The sequence below is a fragment of the Macaca nemestrina genome, chromosome 14, assembly GCF_043159975.1.
Source record: "Macaca nemestrina isolate mMacNem1 chromosome 14, mMacNem.hap1, whole genome shotgun sequence".
NCBI lineage: Eukaryota > Metazoa > Chordata > Mammalia > Primates > Cercopithecidae > Macaca > Macaca nemestrina.
The window spans coordinates 110,931,414-110,947,275 of NC_092138.1; the positions used below are offsets into that span (position 1 = coordinate 110,931,414).

Here is a 15,862-nt window from a genome sequence, read left to right on the forward strand (position 1 = left end):
GGCTAGTTTTTGTATTTTTAGTAGAGATGGGATTTCACCATGTTGGTGACGCTGGTCTTGAACTCCTGGCCTCAAGTGATCTGCCTGCCTTAACCTCCCAAAGTTCTAGGATTACAGGTGTGAGCCACCGCACCCAGCCAGATCTGGAAGGCTTCTAAAGAAGGTTCTGGTCACAGAAAGAGAAGAGTGTGGCTAGGCACAGTGGCTCACACCTGTGATCACAGCACTTTGGGAGGCTAAGGCGGGAATACTGCTTGAATCCAGGAGTTCAGCACCAGCCTGGGCAACATAGTAAGACCCTGTCTCTACTGAAAAGTACAAAAAGTACAAAAGTACAAAAATGAGCTGGACATGGTGGTGCTTGCCTATAGTCCCAGCTACTCAGGAGGCTGAGGTTGGAGGATCACTTGAGCCCAGGAGGGCAAGGCTGCAGTGAGCCATGATTGCACCACTGCACTCTAGCTTGGATAAGAGAGTGAAACCCTGTATCAAAAAAAAAAGAAAGAAAGAGAGAGAGAGAGAGAGTGAGAGAGGAAGGAAGGAAGGAAGGAAGGAAAGAAGGAAGGAAGGAAGGAAGGAAGGAAGGAAGGAAGGAAGGAAGGAAGGAAGGAAAGAGGGAGGGAGGCAAGGAGGGAGGGAGGGAAGGAGGGAGGGAAGGAAGGAAGGAGGGAAGGAAGGAAGGAAAGAGGGAAGGAAGGAAGGAGGGAGGGAGGGAAGGAGGGAGGGAAGGAAGGAAGGAGGGAAGGAAGGAAGGAAGGAGGGAAGGAAGGAGGGAGGAAAGGAAGGAAGGAAGGAGGGAAGGAAGGAAGGAGGGAGGGAGGGAAGGAAGGAAGGAGGGAAGGAAGGAAAGAGGGAGGGAAGGAAGGAAAGAGGGAGGGAAGGAAGGAAGGAGGGAAGGAAGGAAGGAGGGAGGGAGGGAAGGAAGGAAGGAAGGAGAGAGGGAAGGAAGGAGGGAAGGAAGGAGGGAGGGAGGGAAGGAAGGAAGGAGGGAGGGAAGGAAGGAAGGAGGGAGGGAAGGAAGGAAGGAGGGAGGGAAGGAAAGAAGGAGGGAAGGAAGGAAGGAGGGAAGGAAGGAAGGAGGGAAGGAAGGAAGGAGGGAGGGAAGGAAGGAAGGAAGGAGGGAAGGAAGGAAGGAAGGAGGGAGGGAGGGAAGGAAGGAAGGAAGGAGGGAGGGAAGGAAGGAGGGAGGGAAGGAAAGAGGGAGGGAAGGAAGGAAGGAGGGAAGGAAGGAGGGAGGGAAGGAAAGAGGGAGGGAAGGAAGGAAGGAAGGAAGGAAGGAAGGAAGGAAGGAAGGAAGGAAGGAAGGAAGGAAGGAAGGAAGGAAGGGTGAAAGAAGAGTGACTCAGCTATTACGGTTTTTAAAAGGCAAGGGAATCCAGCGGACACGAAATGTCACCTTCAAACGTGTAGAGAGCTTTGCATGTCCCTATGGCAGGGAGGGGCTCCTCATCATCAAACTCGTCGTCAAAATCCGTGGCCAGCACCTTCACCTCACTCTCCTGACTCTGCTCCTCTGTGTAACTGCCATCTGGGCTGCTCAAGAAAGGAAAACACAAAGCAACTAAAGCGACTGACCCCAGGGAGGACTCAGGTTGAGTCCCTGTGACTGGAGAGCGCTTGCAACCCCCGCCCCTCAGCGAGTGCTGCAACTGAGACTGCGGTAAATCATCCGCAGGCTCAGATCCCACACCCCATGTGGCAATGGGGAAAAGTGACAGGTCAATTGTAACAGACATTTTGGCATTGACCAAGTGCCTTATGCTCATTCCAGATTCCGAAATTTAGAAATAAATACAAAGCCAACAGGCTCCCTTGCCAGAGGCAGGCGCTGTGCAGATACTGTACCTCTCGCGGTCCTGGGCGCAGTTGTTGACCGTGGGCGGGTTCTGGCTGTCGTACAGTCCGCTCTGCCGGCGCGCCTGCTCGCTGCGTGCTGGGAGCCGGCCTTCAACCTCAGCCAGCCAGGCCTGGAGACAAAAGCAATGAGAGACTCCACCCTCAGGCCATCTGAGGGCCAGCCCAGAGCGTCCTAAGGTCCCAAACTCAGGGGCTGCTCTTGGCCATTTAACCCAATGTGAGAAAGTCCGCACCGAGGCGGAATGGCCACGTGTTCTGCATTCGACTGTTTAAATGTACTCAAGGGCGGCTGCTTCCATTTCACCCAAAGTTGGAGACATAGAAACAAAGTCATATTTATGTGGTTGCCCACGACGAGGCAGAAAGCACACTGGACTACGCTGTCCCCTTGGGCTTTTAAGCAGCAGTGCAATCTTGGATAAGTCACTTCTAGTTTCCTTTTGACCATGAGGTCACCATGCGATACCCGAGGACACAGCCATGCTTAAGCAGTGACTCAGTTTGAAAGTCACACTTCCCATTTTTTAGGAGTGTAACTTTTTTTTTTTTAATAGAAATGAAACTTGTACTTAAAAATTAAAGTAGATAAAATGATCTTCAGCAACACTGGAAACGGTATAAAGAAGTCAAAGGAATAAAAATGATCAGAAGGCTGGGCACGGTGGCTCACGCCTATAATCCCAGCACTTTGGGAGGCTGAGGCAGGTGAATCACTTGAGGTCAGGAGTTTGAGACCAGCCTGGCCAACATGGTGAAACCCTGTCTCTACTACAAATACAAAAATTAGCTGGGTGTGGTGGCACATGCCTGTAGTCCCAAATACTAGGGAAGCTAAGGCACGAGAATCACTGGAACTCAGGAGGTAGATGGTGCAGTGAGCTGAGATTGCACCACTACACTCCAGCTTGGGTGACAGAGCAAGACTCTGTCTCAAAAAAAAAAAAAAAAAAAAAAAAAAAAATCAGAAAAGGACTGTTCTGAGTTCTAAATGCTCAAATGAACATTACTGATGGATTCTGAAAACAATGAAAAAAGCTGGCCGGGCACGGTGGCTCATGCCTGTAATCCCAGCACTTTGGGAAGCCAAGGTGGGTGGATCATCTGAGGTCAGGAGTTCCAGACCAGCCTGGCCAACATGGCAAAAACCCCGTCTCTACTAAAAATACAAAAATTAGCCGGGTGTGGTGGTGCACACCTGTAGTCCCAGCTACTCAGGAGGCTGAGGCAGGAGAATCACTTGAACCTGGGAAATGTAGGTCACAGTGAGCTGAGATCACGCTACTACACTCCAGCCTGGGCAACAGGGCGAGACTTCATCTCAAAAAAACAGAATGAAAAAAGCCATAGTTAACCTTTCATTGCTGGAAACAATCTATTCTGATTGGTAGAATCGGTTGCTAATGTATTTTTCCACGCTCTGTAGTCTTTAAATGTGGTGTAGAGAGTGGGTTCAGGAGGCTTTTGTTGACAGCTTTTGAGTGCTCCTCTCCCTCCCTCCAACTTTTATTATTTATGTTTCCTGCTTGTTTCTCATTTGTGTTTCCTGCTGGTTCTCACACACACACACCCTTTCCATAATGGGCCCGCTGAAAGAACAATTGTATATTTCAGGGGATTTTTTTTCATTGCTTTTTTGATTCACTGGGATAATGGATCGCTCTATACTCCCAATTTTATTACCATGAGATGAAGCAGAATAACTTAAAGTACAAAAAATACTGGCCGGGCACAGTGGCTCACAGCTGTAATCCCAGCACTTTGGGAGGCTAAGGTGGGAGGATGGCTTAAGGCCAGGAGTTCAAGACCAGTCTGTGCAACAGAGCAAGACCCCGACTCTAAAACAAATAAAAAATTAAAAAATAAAACTTAGCCAGGTATGGTGGCATGTGTAATCTCAGCTCCTCAGAGGCTGAGCCAAGGAGGTCAAGGCTGCAGTGAGCTATAATCATGCCACTGTACCCCAGCCTGGGCAACAGAGCAAAATCCTATCTCTAAAATTAAAAAAACAAACAACCCCGCCAACCCCCCACTGTATACAAATACAACGTTAAACACTGTCAGGTTTTACAGACACGATTAAGATAGGCTATGATGAGAAGCAGAATGTTCAGCGGCGAAGCTGTAGTTTTCCTTTGACCGTAACTCATGAAACAGCCTGCTGTTCCCATTGTGTCCCTCCCAGTGAGAGGACCGTCAGGGCCCCACGCCATTCTACACCGAGGAACACCTATTCTTCGTTTCCAACAAAGCTTTCCGCGACAGAAGTTTCATACCTCAAATTTCTGGGTCTCTAGTCGCAGTTTCTCTATATTTTGGCTGACTTCTGCTAATTTGTGATCCAAACTGGCTGGGTCTCCCATCTGAGGATTCTTTAGGTAGACATCTTTCATTTTTGTTATGGCATCTCTGAAAGAAAGAATGAGTAGAAAACTGTAAAGGTTATTCCTTTTTTTTTTTTTTTTTTTTTTTTTTTGAGACGGAGTGTCACTCTTATCACTCAGGCTGGAGTGCAACGGTGTGATCTCGGCTCACTACAACCTTCACCTCTGGAGTTGAAGCAATTCTTGCTGCCTCAGCCTCCAGAATAGCTGGGATTACAGGTGTATGCCACCACGCCCACCTAATTTTTGTAGTTTTAGTAGAGTTGGGGTTTTGCCACATTGGCCAGGCTGGTCTTGAACTCCTGACCTCAGGTGATCTGCCTGCCTCGGCCTCCTAAAGTGCTGGGATTATAGGCGTGAGCTACCGCGCCTGGCAAAGGTTACTCTTATCAGCCAATATTCTACCACTTGGAAAACTATATGAATGGAAACGTGGGAAGATTAGAGTACGGATTATAAGGGACTATTGGGCCAGCTTCCATTCTGGAAATTCTCTATAGGAATTCTGCTACTAAGGGCTATAAATACAGAAGCTGATTTTTAAATTTCAGTTCCCTTCTCTGAATGGTTATCTCCTTATTGTCCCCGGTAAATGAGAAGCACAAATGAATCCTGTTCTTCCCTTTGCCACATACACACAAAAAAGAAAAACAAAACCCAATAATTTTAAAAAATTTTTATTTATTTATTTATTTTTGAGACCAGGCTATGAGACTGGCTAATTTTTGTATTTTTGGTAGAGACTGCGTTTTGCCATGTTGCCCAGGCTGGTCTTGAACTCCTGGCCTCAAGCAATCCACCTGCCTTGGCCTCCCAAAGTGCTGGGATTACAGGCGTGAGCCACCGAATCTGGCTTCAAAACCCAAGTATTTCCAACATGGTAAAACCCCGTCTCTACTAAAAATACAAAAATTAGCCAGGAGTGGTGGCATGTCCCCTTAATCCCAGCTACTTGGGAGGCTGAGGCAGGAGAATCACTTGAACCCAGGAGGTGGAGGCTGCAGTGAGCCAAGATCATACCACTGCACTCCAGCCTGGGCAACAGAGCAAGACTCCATCTCAAAAAACAAACAAACAAACAAAAACCCAAGTATTTCTACGTGTGCATTCTTCATGCAAACCAAAGCTACAGCTGGCATCCCGGGTCTCACGGGCTGCAATGTGCTCACCTGACGAAGAAGCACAGTTAATTGCTTTGGAAATGTTAACACACCCATTTCCACTGTTAAGAAACTGAATCCATAGTTGGTATCCACGACAGGTAAGCAACACAGCCTTATGGCTATACACTGTGGATCCCACATCCTTCCTGAAATCATGTTTGGAAGCAGCCCATGGTAGCCTGGGTAGGCATCCCTAGAGAAGTTGGGGGTAGGTTTGGGTTGAAGATCAAAGAGCTCTACTAATTTTACCCTTGTTTCTGGGCACTTTTGGTAGGCAAATGACTACCAGGGGAGAGCAAATGACTGCCAGGGTGAAGGAGCCAACTTTGATGAGTGTCGGCAAATGAAAATCCAAAGCAGGCCATACAATACGATACAAGGCCGACAGACAAACCAAAAGATACATTCTGAGTCATGAGAAATAGTTTAACTAAAAATACAGAAATAACAGGAAGAGAGCTTCCGCAAGTCCTCACCACCCTCCACCTAAGAGGCTGAGACCCACCTGCACTTCCAGCCGCCTTATCTTGTTTCTTTCCTCTCTTCCTTCCTATCTTCCTTACTTCCTTCCTGCCTTCTTTCCCACAGCATGCATCATTCATTATTATTATGCTTATTGTTCACTCTCTCCTCCTGTTACAATGGAAGCTCTTGGAGGAAGCTCTATGAGCTCAAGTTACGCTGTTAACTTGATGGATCCTGAGCGTCAAGGCCACCCCTGGCACGGAGTAGATGCTCGATGAATATTTGTTAAATAAATATATATTTAAATAAGTTAACATTTAAAAATAATGTTTATAAATAATTTTTAAATAAACATTTAAAAATAATGTTACATGTTTGTTCTTAAAAATGTTTAAACATTTATTTATTTAACAAATAACAAACATTACAAGCCAAGTGTAATGTGGTCCATCCTTATGATGTCCTTTCTGAAACCCCTCTCTTGAGTTTACGGCCCACCCCTCCCGCTGCCTCCCTATTTCTTAGCAAAAGTCCTCAACAGAATTGTCTATATCCATTATCTTCAGGTCCTCTCCTCCCAGTCTTTCCTAATCAATCTCTCCACACGTTTATCAACTTTATGGATCTTTTTAAGGAACCAACTTTTGGATCTGTTGAATTGTATATTTTATTTATTTTTTATTATTTTTGAGATAGAGTGTCACTCTGTCGCCCAGGCTGGAGTGCAGTGGCATGATCTCGGCTCACTGCACCCTCTGCCTCCTGGGTTCAAGCGATTCTCCTGCCTCAGCCTCCTGAGTAGCTGGGACTACAGGTGACCCATCACACCCAGCTATTTTTAGTAGAGACAGGGTTTTGGCATGTTGGCCAGGCTGGTCTTGAATTCCTGACCTCAGATGATCCACCCACCGCAGTCTCTCAAAGTGCTGGGATTCCAGGTGCGAGCCACCATGCCCAGTGCTTCTATTTCCTTTGGGCTTAATTTGCTGTTCTTTTTCTAACGTCTTGAGATAGATCCTAAGTGAGGATCTAAGTGAGCTAAGGCTCACTGATTTTTACCTCTCTGTTTTTCATATGCATTCAGAGCAATAAATCTCTTTATAAGCATGGCTTTAATGACATCCCACAAACTATATATAGAATGTATGTTAAAGTTCAATTCTATTTCATATACTTTCTAATATCTACTATGATTTTTTGTTTAGTTTGTGGCTTATTTAAAGGCATATTTCTTTTTTTTTTTTTTTGGAAACGGAGTTTTGCTCTTGTTGCCCAGGCTGGAATATAGTGGCACAATCTTGGCTCACCGCAACCTCCACCTCTTGGGTTCAAGCGACTCTCCTGCCTCATCCTCCCAAGTAGCTGGAATTACAGACACGCACCACCATGCCCAGCTAATTTTGTATTTTTAGTAGAGACGGGGTTTCTCCATATTGCCCAGGCTGGTCTCTCTCTTTTTTTTTTTGACATAGGGCCTCACTCTGTTGCCTAGGCTGGAGTGGAGTGGCATGATCATGGCTTACTGCAGCCAGGCCCTCCTGGGCTCAGATGTTCCTCCCACTTCAGCCTCCTAAATAGCTGGGACTACAGGTACACACCATCGTGCCTGGCTAGTTTTTTTTCCTTTTTTTTTTTTTTAGGGGTTTTGCTATGTTGCCTGGGCTGGTCTTGAACTCCAGGGCTCAAGCAGTCTTCCTGCCTCAGCCTCCCAAAGTGCTGGGATTACAGGCGTAAGCCACCATGCCCAGCCTGAATTTGAATTTCTTTTCTTTTAATTTTTATTTTATTTTAAATTATTTTTTATTTTTATTTTTTTGAGACAGAGTCTTGCTCTGTTGCCCAGGCTGGAGTGCAATGGCATGATCTTGGCTCAATGCAACCTCTGCCTCCTGGGTTCAAGCGATTCTTCTGCCTCAGCCTCCTGAGTAACTGGAACTACAGACGCATGCCACCACACCCGACTAGTTTTTATATTTTTAGTAGAGACGGGGTTTCACCATGTTGGCTAGGCTGGTCTTGAACTCCTGACCTCAGTGATCTGCCCACCTCAGCCTCCCAAAGTGCTGGGATTACAGGTTGTGAGCCACTGCGCCCAGCCTTGAATTCTTAATAAGTCATATTGATGCACTATACCTTTGATCCATCTCCTTTTGAATTTCTTTACTTAACTCATCGACTTTCTGCTGCAGCTTTTTCCTTCTTTGTTCAGGTGGGAGGTTGCTGAAATCCTCCGGTGTTGCACCCTGCAGACACAAATATAAATGAGAAACCAGAAAGCCCCAGACTTTCCTTGAAAGAAGGCTGTAAGCAAAGTCTGCAGCCATGGGGGGTGCAGACGTCTGCATGTGGCTTCATGAAACAGATTAAGCTCTTTCCCACTACACCCAGCCGAGATGCAAAAATCAATGCATGCAAACTGCGAAAGTCCCATAAACTACTCCCAGTTCCATGGATACTGGCCAGAACGCCCCAGAAAAAGCAGTGAGCAACGCTATAGGAAAGGAGAGGAAGAGATACTTCTGACTCTAGGGAGAATCCGTGAAAAACACATTTTGAGATAGTCTTCTTCATTTTCCTACCAAGTGTTACCATCAATGTCAGTGGCAACACTGAAGTGTTAATGAAATTTATGTTTCCTTAATATAAACCCCACCGACCACTGCACGCCTAGCTGCCGCCTTTTCCCTAGCATGAGTATTCCTGCCCGTCTCTTCACACAGGCTGAGGCCAAAAGTCTCCATCCCTGTAAAGTGACAGATGGGACATCACATTCCTCAGAGAGTGTGGGTGAAAAAGGACATTAAAAAAAAAAAAATCTCTCTTCCCCACACCCCATGCACGCTTCCCTCTGCTGCCTCTGAACATTTTTTTTTTTCCTTGAGACAGAGTTTCACTCTGTTGCCCAGGCTGGAGTACAGTGGCGTGATCTCAGCTCACTGCAACCTCTGCCACCCGGGTTCAAGTGATTCTCCTGCCTCAGCCTCCTGAGTAGCTGGGACTACAGGCACGCGCCACCATGCCTGGCTAATTTTCCACATCTCTAACTCTTGACTTCAGGTGATCCGCCCACCTTGGCCTCCCAGAGTGCTGGGATTACAGACGTGAGCTGCCGCGCCCAGAATAGTGACTTCTTTTAGGCACCTTTAGGAAGCCTCTCAGAGTTCAGAGAGAATGCCCTCCCTGACCTCAAAAATCAATTTTCCACAGTGTATGAAACTCATCTCCGTGGTTTTTAATCTGTCAGAAGAACTGTATTTTGATATCTTGATTCCCTTTTCAAAAGCAACTGCTCTCTTTACTCTGTGCGTGTGCTTTAAGGAGAAAGTATCAACAGTTTCAGGCTTTGACATATGCTTACTTGTTAGAAAGCTATGGCTACACTGTGCTTTTACTTAAGCAAGGCTATGTTCATAGAGAGAGAGAAATTTCATGCTGGGCGTGGTGGCTTACGCCTGTAATCCCAGCACTTTGAGAGGTGAGGTGGGTGGATCACGAGGTCAGGAGTTTGAGACCAGCCTGGCCGACAAAGTGAAACCCCGTCTCTACTAAAAATGCAAAGAATTAGCTGGGCGTGGTGGCAGGCGCCTATAATCCCAGCTACTTGGGAGGCTGAGGCAGGAGAATCGTTTGAACCCGGGAGGCAGAGGTTGCAGCGAGCCAAGATCGCGCCACTGCACTCCAGCCCGGGCAACAATGCGAGACTCCATCTCAAAAAAAAAAAAAAAAAGCCGGGCGCGGTGGCTCAAGCCTGTAATCCCAGCACTTTGGGAGACCGAGACAGGTGGATCACGAGGTCAGGAGATCGAGACCATCCTGGCTAACACGGTGAAACCCCGTCTCTACTAAAAAATACAAAAAACTAGCCGGGCAAGGTGGCGGGCGCCTGTAGTCCCAGCTACTTGGGAGGCTGAGGCAGGAGAATGGCGTGAACCCGGGAGGTGGAGCTTGCAGTGAGCTGAGATCTGGCCACTGCACTCCAGCCTGGGCGACAGAGCGAGACTCCGTCTCAAAAAAAAAAAAAAAAAAAAAAAAAAAAGAGAGAGAGAGAAGAGAGAGAAATTTCTTCAAATAACCAGGGATAAGCCAGGGCATTTAGAAAAGAGATTTTACTTTAAACCCTCAATTCTTTTGAAACAAGGACAAGACAGGCTTGGGGCAGGGTAGAAAGAAGGGACCCAGTTAATGTAATTCCAGAAGCAAGTTGCATTTGCCAAGCAGCTTACATGGGGGCATGTGACTGGGTTCCTATGCTGATTAAGATAAAATGCCAGGGTGATGTGCTGGGAACTGTGTGATTCAGCAAATAGTTGACCACAAAAGGCCACGCAAAGAACTTTCAGCGAATGTTCTCAAAGACACACCCGTCAGACACACTGACCCTCTAATGTGTGTGTGTATGTGTGTTTGTGTTAGAGATAAGAGTTGAGTGAAACCAGAATAGAAGTGACTATTCCTAACAGCAAACCAAAGAAGTTTAATTTGACTCTGAATCTAAGATGAAACAAAACTAACCTTTAATACAACAACAACAACAAAAGACTTGTTTTCCATATACTATGGCGCTACAATATTTCCGCTACAAATTTGAAAACTGGATTATTATGGATTATGGATTTCACCATGTTGGTCAGGCTGGTCTCAAACTCCTGACCTCAGGCGATCCGCCCATCTCGGCCTCCCAAAGTCCTGGGATTACAGGCGTGAGCCACCACACCCGGCCTCTTGCTACGGTCTTTTGTTAAAACATCAGAGTACCTTCCACCTCAGAAAACAGAATCAATCTCTCTGACCTCCGCGTGCCCTTCTTTCACCTGCCCAAGGCAGGATTCTGATTGTGGCCATGGGATCCTCATTCAAGAGGATCCTGCCCCATACCCTGGAGGAAGGAAGGCTGCACAGGGAGGCCAAGAAGAATCTGTACAGACAGGCCCTGCTGGGCGTCCCTACCCGATCTACGAGGATGCGATCAGGCCCTTTCTGACCAATCTGATTTCAACAAGGTTGTCCATGCTTCAGTCATGTCTATCTGATGAAGTCTCATAAAAGGACCAAGACGACAGGGTTTTTGGGGAGATTCCTAGAGACTGGCTGCCCAGGGAGGGCATGGAGGCTCTGTGCCCCCTCCCCCATACCTCGCCCTAAGCATCTCTTCATCTGCATCTTTTGTAATACCCTTTGAAATAAACCAGTAAATGTGGTGGCCAGGCACCGTGGCTCACGCCTGTAATCCCAGCACTTTGGGAGGCTGAGGCAGGCAGATCACAAGGTCAGGAGTTCGAGACCAGCCTGACCAACATGGAGAAACCCCCGTCTCGACTAAAGACACAACAAATTAGCCAGGTGTGGTGGCACACGCCTGTAGTCCCAGCTACTTGGGAGGCTGAGGCAGGAGAATCGCTTGAACCTGGGAGGTGGAGGTTGTGGTGAGCCAAGATCACGCCATTGCACTCCAGCCTGGGCGACAGGTGAGACTCCGTCTCAAAAAACAAACAAACAAACAAAAAACCAAAAACAGACCAGTAAATGTAAGCATTTTCCTGAGTGTGAGCTGCCCCTGCAAATTAATTGAACCCAAAGAGGGGGTCATGGGAACCCCAACTTGAAGCTAGTCCATCAGGAGTTCCGGAAGCCTGGACTTGCAACTGGTGGGAAGGAGGGGGCAGTCCTGCAGGACTGAGCCCTCAACCCCAGGATCGGCCACTATCTCCAGGTAGATAGCATCAGAATGGAATTGAATTAGAGGACACCCAGCCAGTGTCTGCTGCTTGATATATAAGGGAAACACTGATATATTTGGTCATAGAAATCTTCTGTGTTGATTGGCATGGTGGAACAGCAGAGGAAAAACGGTTTGAGTTTTATCAAGCAAGCATGTTTTCTAGAACTGAGAATTTTTTAAAAGCTGGAATACGGCAAAACACAATGTTAAGATACACTGCTTCAGAAATCAGGAAATCTAGGCCAGGCGTGGTGGCTCATGTCTGTAATCTCAGCACTTTGGGAGGCCAAGGCGGGTGGATCACCTGAGGTCAGGAGTTCGAGACCAGCCTGGCCAACATGGAAAAACCCCGTCTCTACTAAAAATACAAAATTAGCCAAGCGTGGTGGCGCCCATCTGTAATCCCCGCTACTCGGGAGGCTGAGGCAGGAGAATCGCTTGAACCCGGGAGGTGGAGGTTGTGGTGAGCCAAGATTGAGCCACTGTGCACTCCACCCTGGGCAACAAGAGTGAAACTCCATCTCAAAAAAACAAAAAAGAAGTCAGGAAATCTGAGAAGTGGTCAAAGTTCACCTCGTTAATATGTGCTGAGCCTTGCTATGTGCTGTGAGTTCAACAGAACTTTCTTTTTTTTTTTTTTTTTTTTTTTTGAGACGGAGTCTCACGCTGTTGCCCAGGCTGGAGTGCAGTGGCGCGATCTCGGCTCACTGCAAGCTCCGCCTCCCGGGTTCCCGCCATTCTCCTGCCTCAGCCTCCTGAGTAACTGGGACTACAGGCGCCCGCCACCGCGCCCGGCTAATTTTTTTGTATTTTTAGTAGAGACGGGGTTTCACTGTGGTCTCGATCTCCTGACCTTGTGATCCGCCCGCCTCGGCCTCCCAAAGTGCTGGGATTACAGGCTTGAGCCACCGCGCCCGGCCTAAGTTCAACAGAACTTTCTACAGTGATGGCAATGTTCTATGGCCGTGCTGTCCAACACAGAAGCCATGTGTGGCTGTGAAGCATTTGAAATGTGGCTGGTGAAATTGTGGAACTGAATTTTTAAAAATTTATTTAGTTTTAATTAATTAAAACTCAATAGTAGCTGGGTGTGGTGGCTTACACCTGTAATCCCAGCACTTTGGGAGGCCGAGGTGGGCGGATCACCTGAGGTCAGGAGTTCAAGACCAGCCTGGACAACATGGTGAAACCCTGTCTCTACAAAAATACAAAAATTAGCCGGGCATGATGGCAAGTGCCTGTAATCCCAGCTACTCGGGAGGCTGAGGCATAAGCCGCCCGAGTAGCTGGGATTACAGGCACTTGCCATCATGTGTTAAGTGGCTACCATATCGGACAACAGCTTTGGCCTCTGTGCAGGTGTATAAACAGGTGCGGAGAAATCTATCAGTAAAACACACTGTACTGATGACTTATAAATAGATAAGAAAACAACAAAGACAGGCCATAACAGGTGGAGTTGGTATGGGAAGAGAGGGTCATATACATCTACCTATGTTTTAAGTATCTGGAGTTCTGTAAGATAACCTTGTTCTATGTACTAATAAAATCAAACTTGGCCAGGCCCGGTGGCTCACGCATGTAATCCCAGCCCTTTGGGGGGCTGAGGTGGGCGGATCACCTGAGGTTAGGAGCTCAAGATCAGCCTGGCCAACATGGCAAAATCCCATCTCTACTAAAAATACAAAAATTAGCCAGGTGTGGTGGCACGCCCCTATAATCCCAGCAACTCGGGAGGCTGAGGCATAAGAATCGCTTGAACCCAGGAGGTGGAGGTTGCAGTGAGCCGAGATCGCGCCACTGCACTCCAGCCTAGGGTACAGAGTGAGACTCTTGGTCTCCTGAAAGAAAAAAAAATCAAACCCCTGCTTATTGACAGCTTCCCCCCACCCCAAAATAGCACAAGCTCTGTGTAATACTACCTCTTCAGATTTTGGGTTTTTTGTTTTGTTTTGTTTTATAGTTTTTTTTTTGAGACAAGGTTTCATTCTATTACCCAAGGCTGGAGCAGCCTCGACCTCCTGGGCTCAATCAATCCTCCTGCCTCAGCCTCCGGTATAGCTGGGATCACAGGCACAGACCACCATGCCCGGCTAATTTTTGTATTATTTTGTAGAGTCAGGTTTCACCATGATGCCCAGGCTGGTCTAGAACTCCTGGGCTCAAGTGATCTGCCTGTCCCCACCTCCCAAAGTGCAGATATTACAGGCGTGAGCCACCACACCTGGTACCACATCTTTTTTCTTTTGTCTTTTCTTTTTTTTTTTTTTTTTGAGACATGGTCTCACTCTGTCACCCAGGCTGGAGTGCAGTGGCGCAGTGATAGCTCACTGCAACCTTGAACCCCTGGGCTCAGGCAATCCTCCTGCCTCAGACTTCCAAAGCACTGGGATTCCAGGCATGAACCACCATGCCCAGCCAGCACTTCACTTCTTTGCTGCCTTCAAAGTAATGGTATAAAGCAACAATTCAATACCAAGTTGGTAAAATACTTTGTGTTTCAAACAGAAAGACTGCCTAAAAATATTACCTTTTGCTGCTAGCACCCAGAAAAACAATGGGAAATAAGGAAACCCTCGCAGCTGAGAAGGCCTCCTAGTCAACAGATCCAGTTTTTCCCAAGTTCATACTGCGGATAAACTTGTAGTTCATTTAAGTGTCTAGATCTCTTTCCTTCATGTAGAGACCTTAATCAAAGACTCTTCTCAGGATTTTATTTCACAGCCTAAGAAATGTTTAATTTAATAAAATATTCTTTTTTTTTTAGGGTTGGATTCATTACCAGATACTGAGTCGTGTTAAAAAAATTATGTATATACATACATACGTCTATATATATATATAAATATATATATAAATAAAATACTATCATAAAATACTATCCTAGGTTATCGATAGTGTGCTTATAGTGCTGATCTTATTCCTAGTTGAATTGTCACAGTTGATCACTGTCCATTATTTTAGGATATTCCTTTTTTTTTTTTTTTTTTTTTGAGATGGAGTCTCGCTCTGTCACCCAGGCTGGTGTGCAGTGGCTGGATCTCAGCTCACTGCAAGCTCCGCCTCCCAGGTTCACGCCATTCTCCTGCCTCAGCCTCCCAAGTAGCTGGGACTACAGGCGCCCGCCACCTTGCCCGGCTAGTTTTTTGGATTTTTTAGTAGAGACAGGGTTTCACCGTGTTAGCCAGGATAGTCTCGATCTCCTGACCTCGTGATCCGCCCGTCTCGGCCTCCCATGCTGGGATTACAGGCTTGAGCCACCGCGCCCGGCCTAGGATATTCTTAGCTGTGGAATTTGAGAAGACTATGAAACTGTTATACATATTTGAAGTATAGTTATAGGTTATGTTAGTTACTTTTAATAAATTTAATGATTAGTTTGACTGTTGACTAGGCATATACAATTAAGTAGAAACGACACAAAACACTGAGTGAATAATTCTAAAAAGGCTTAGGAGGCTCTTTTCACTGTCCACGAAATCATCTTGTGGCCTCTTGAATCAGCTATGCACAAGGCACCAACATATCTACGTCGCGCCATAAAGATTCCACAGTCTTCCATTCCCACAGGTGGCCTCAAACCTGGGTAGCCGCTGCCGGCTGGGATCATTCCTGCACGGCTCCTTCAGGCTCCCAGATATTTTCATCTACTTCTATGGTTCTCAAATAGGAACATTTTTCAACTGTTAAATTTACTTTTATATCAAAATGATCCAACAGACACCCCCCAAGATTTAATATTTACATATATATATATTTGGAGAAGGAGTCTTGCTCTGTCACCCAGGATAGAGTCCAGTGTTGCAATCTCAGCTCACTGTACCCTTCACCTCCCGGGTTCAAGCAGTTCTCTGCCCCGGCCTCCTGAGTAGCTGGGACTACAGGTGCACGCTGCCACACCCGGCTAATTTTTTGTATGTATAGACGGGGTTTCACTGTGTTGCCCGGGCTGGTCTCGACCTCCTGAGCTCAGGCAATCCACCTGCCTTGGCCTCCCACAGTGCTAGGATTATAGGCGTAAGCTACTGCACCCGGCCTTTACATTCATATTTGTATAGACACTTTATTAATATTTGTCCTCCTCTTAAGGCCCCAGTAATAACATCAAGTTGTGAGTTAAGTGTTAATTTTCTTAGCAACTTGAAAAGATTAAGATCACCTCTATTAGATTCTGGACCTTTGTATCCAAGAAGTCTAATAAGGAAACACCAACAAAAGCACACGTAAGAGAAACAAACCAAGTTAACTTTGAAGACATGTTGTGCATGGCATAGCAT

The 15,862-nt window shown here is 46.6% G+C and overlaps 1 protein-coding gene across 23 annotated transcripts in view; it reads right to left on the bottom strand.

Annotated features, from left to right (window-relative positions):
- LOC105464027 (formin binding protein 1) overlaps positions 1–15,862 on the bottom strand; it is a 161,959-nt gene that overhangs the window by 12,664 nt on the left and 133,433 nt on the right. For 14 of the 23 annotated variants that reach the window (XR_011612885.1, XR_976633.2, XR_976632.2 and 11 more), the window contains 4 exons: positions 8,000–8,109; positions 4,131–4,263; positions 1,846–1,967; positions 1,397–1,536 (listed from right to left, as the gene is read on the bottom strand). Coding sequence is in view for 20 of the 23 variants with exons in the window: in XM_011711619.2 (XP_011709921.1) it covers positions 1,397–1,536; positions 1,846–1,967; positions 4,131–4,263; positions 8,000–8,109 (505 nt within the window). In the remaining 3 variants the exon portion in view is untranslated. The remainder of the gene's footprint in view (positions 1–1,396; positions 1,537–1,845; positions 1,968–4,130; positions 4,264–7,999; positions 8,110–15,862) is intronic. The other 9 variants (XM_011711626.2, XM_011711635.2, XM_011711625.2 and 6 more) reach the window with 1 other exon arrangement.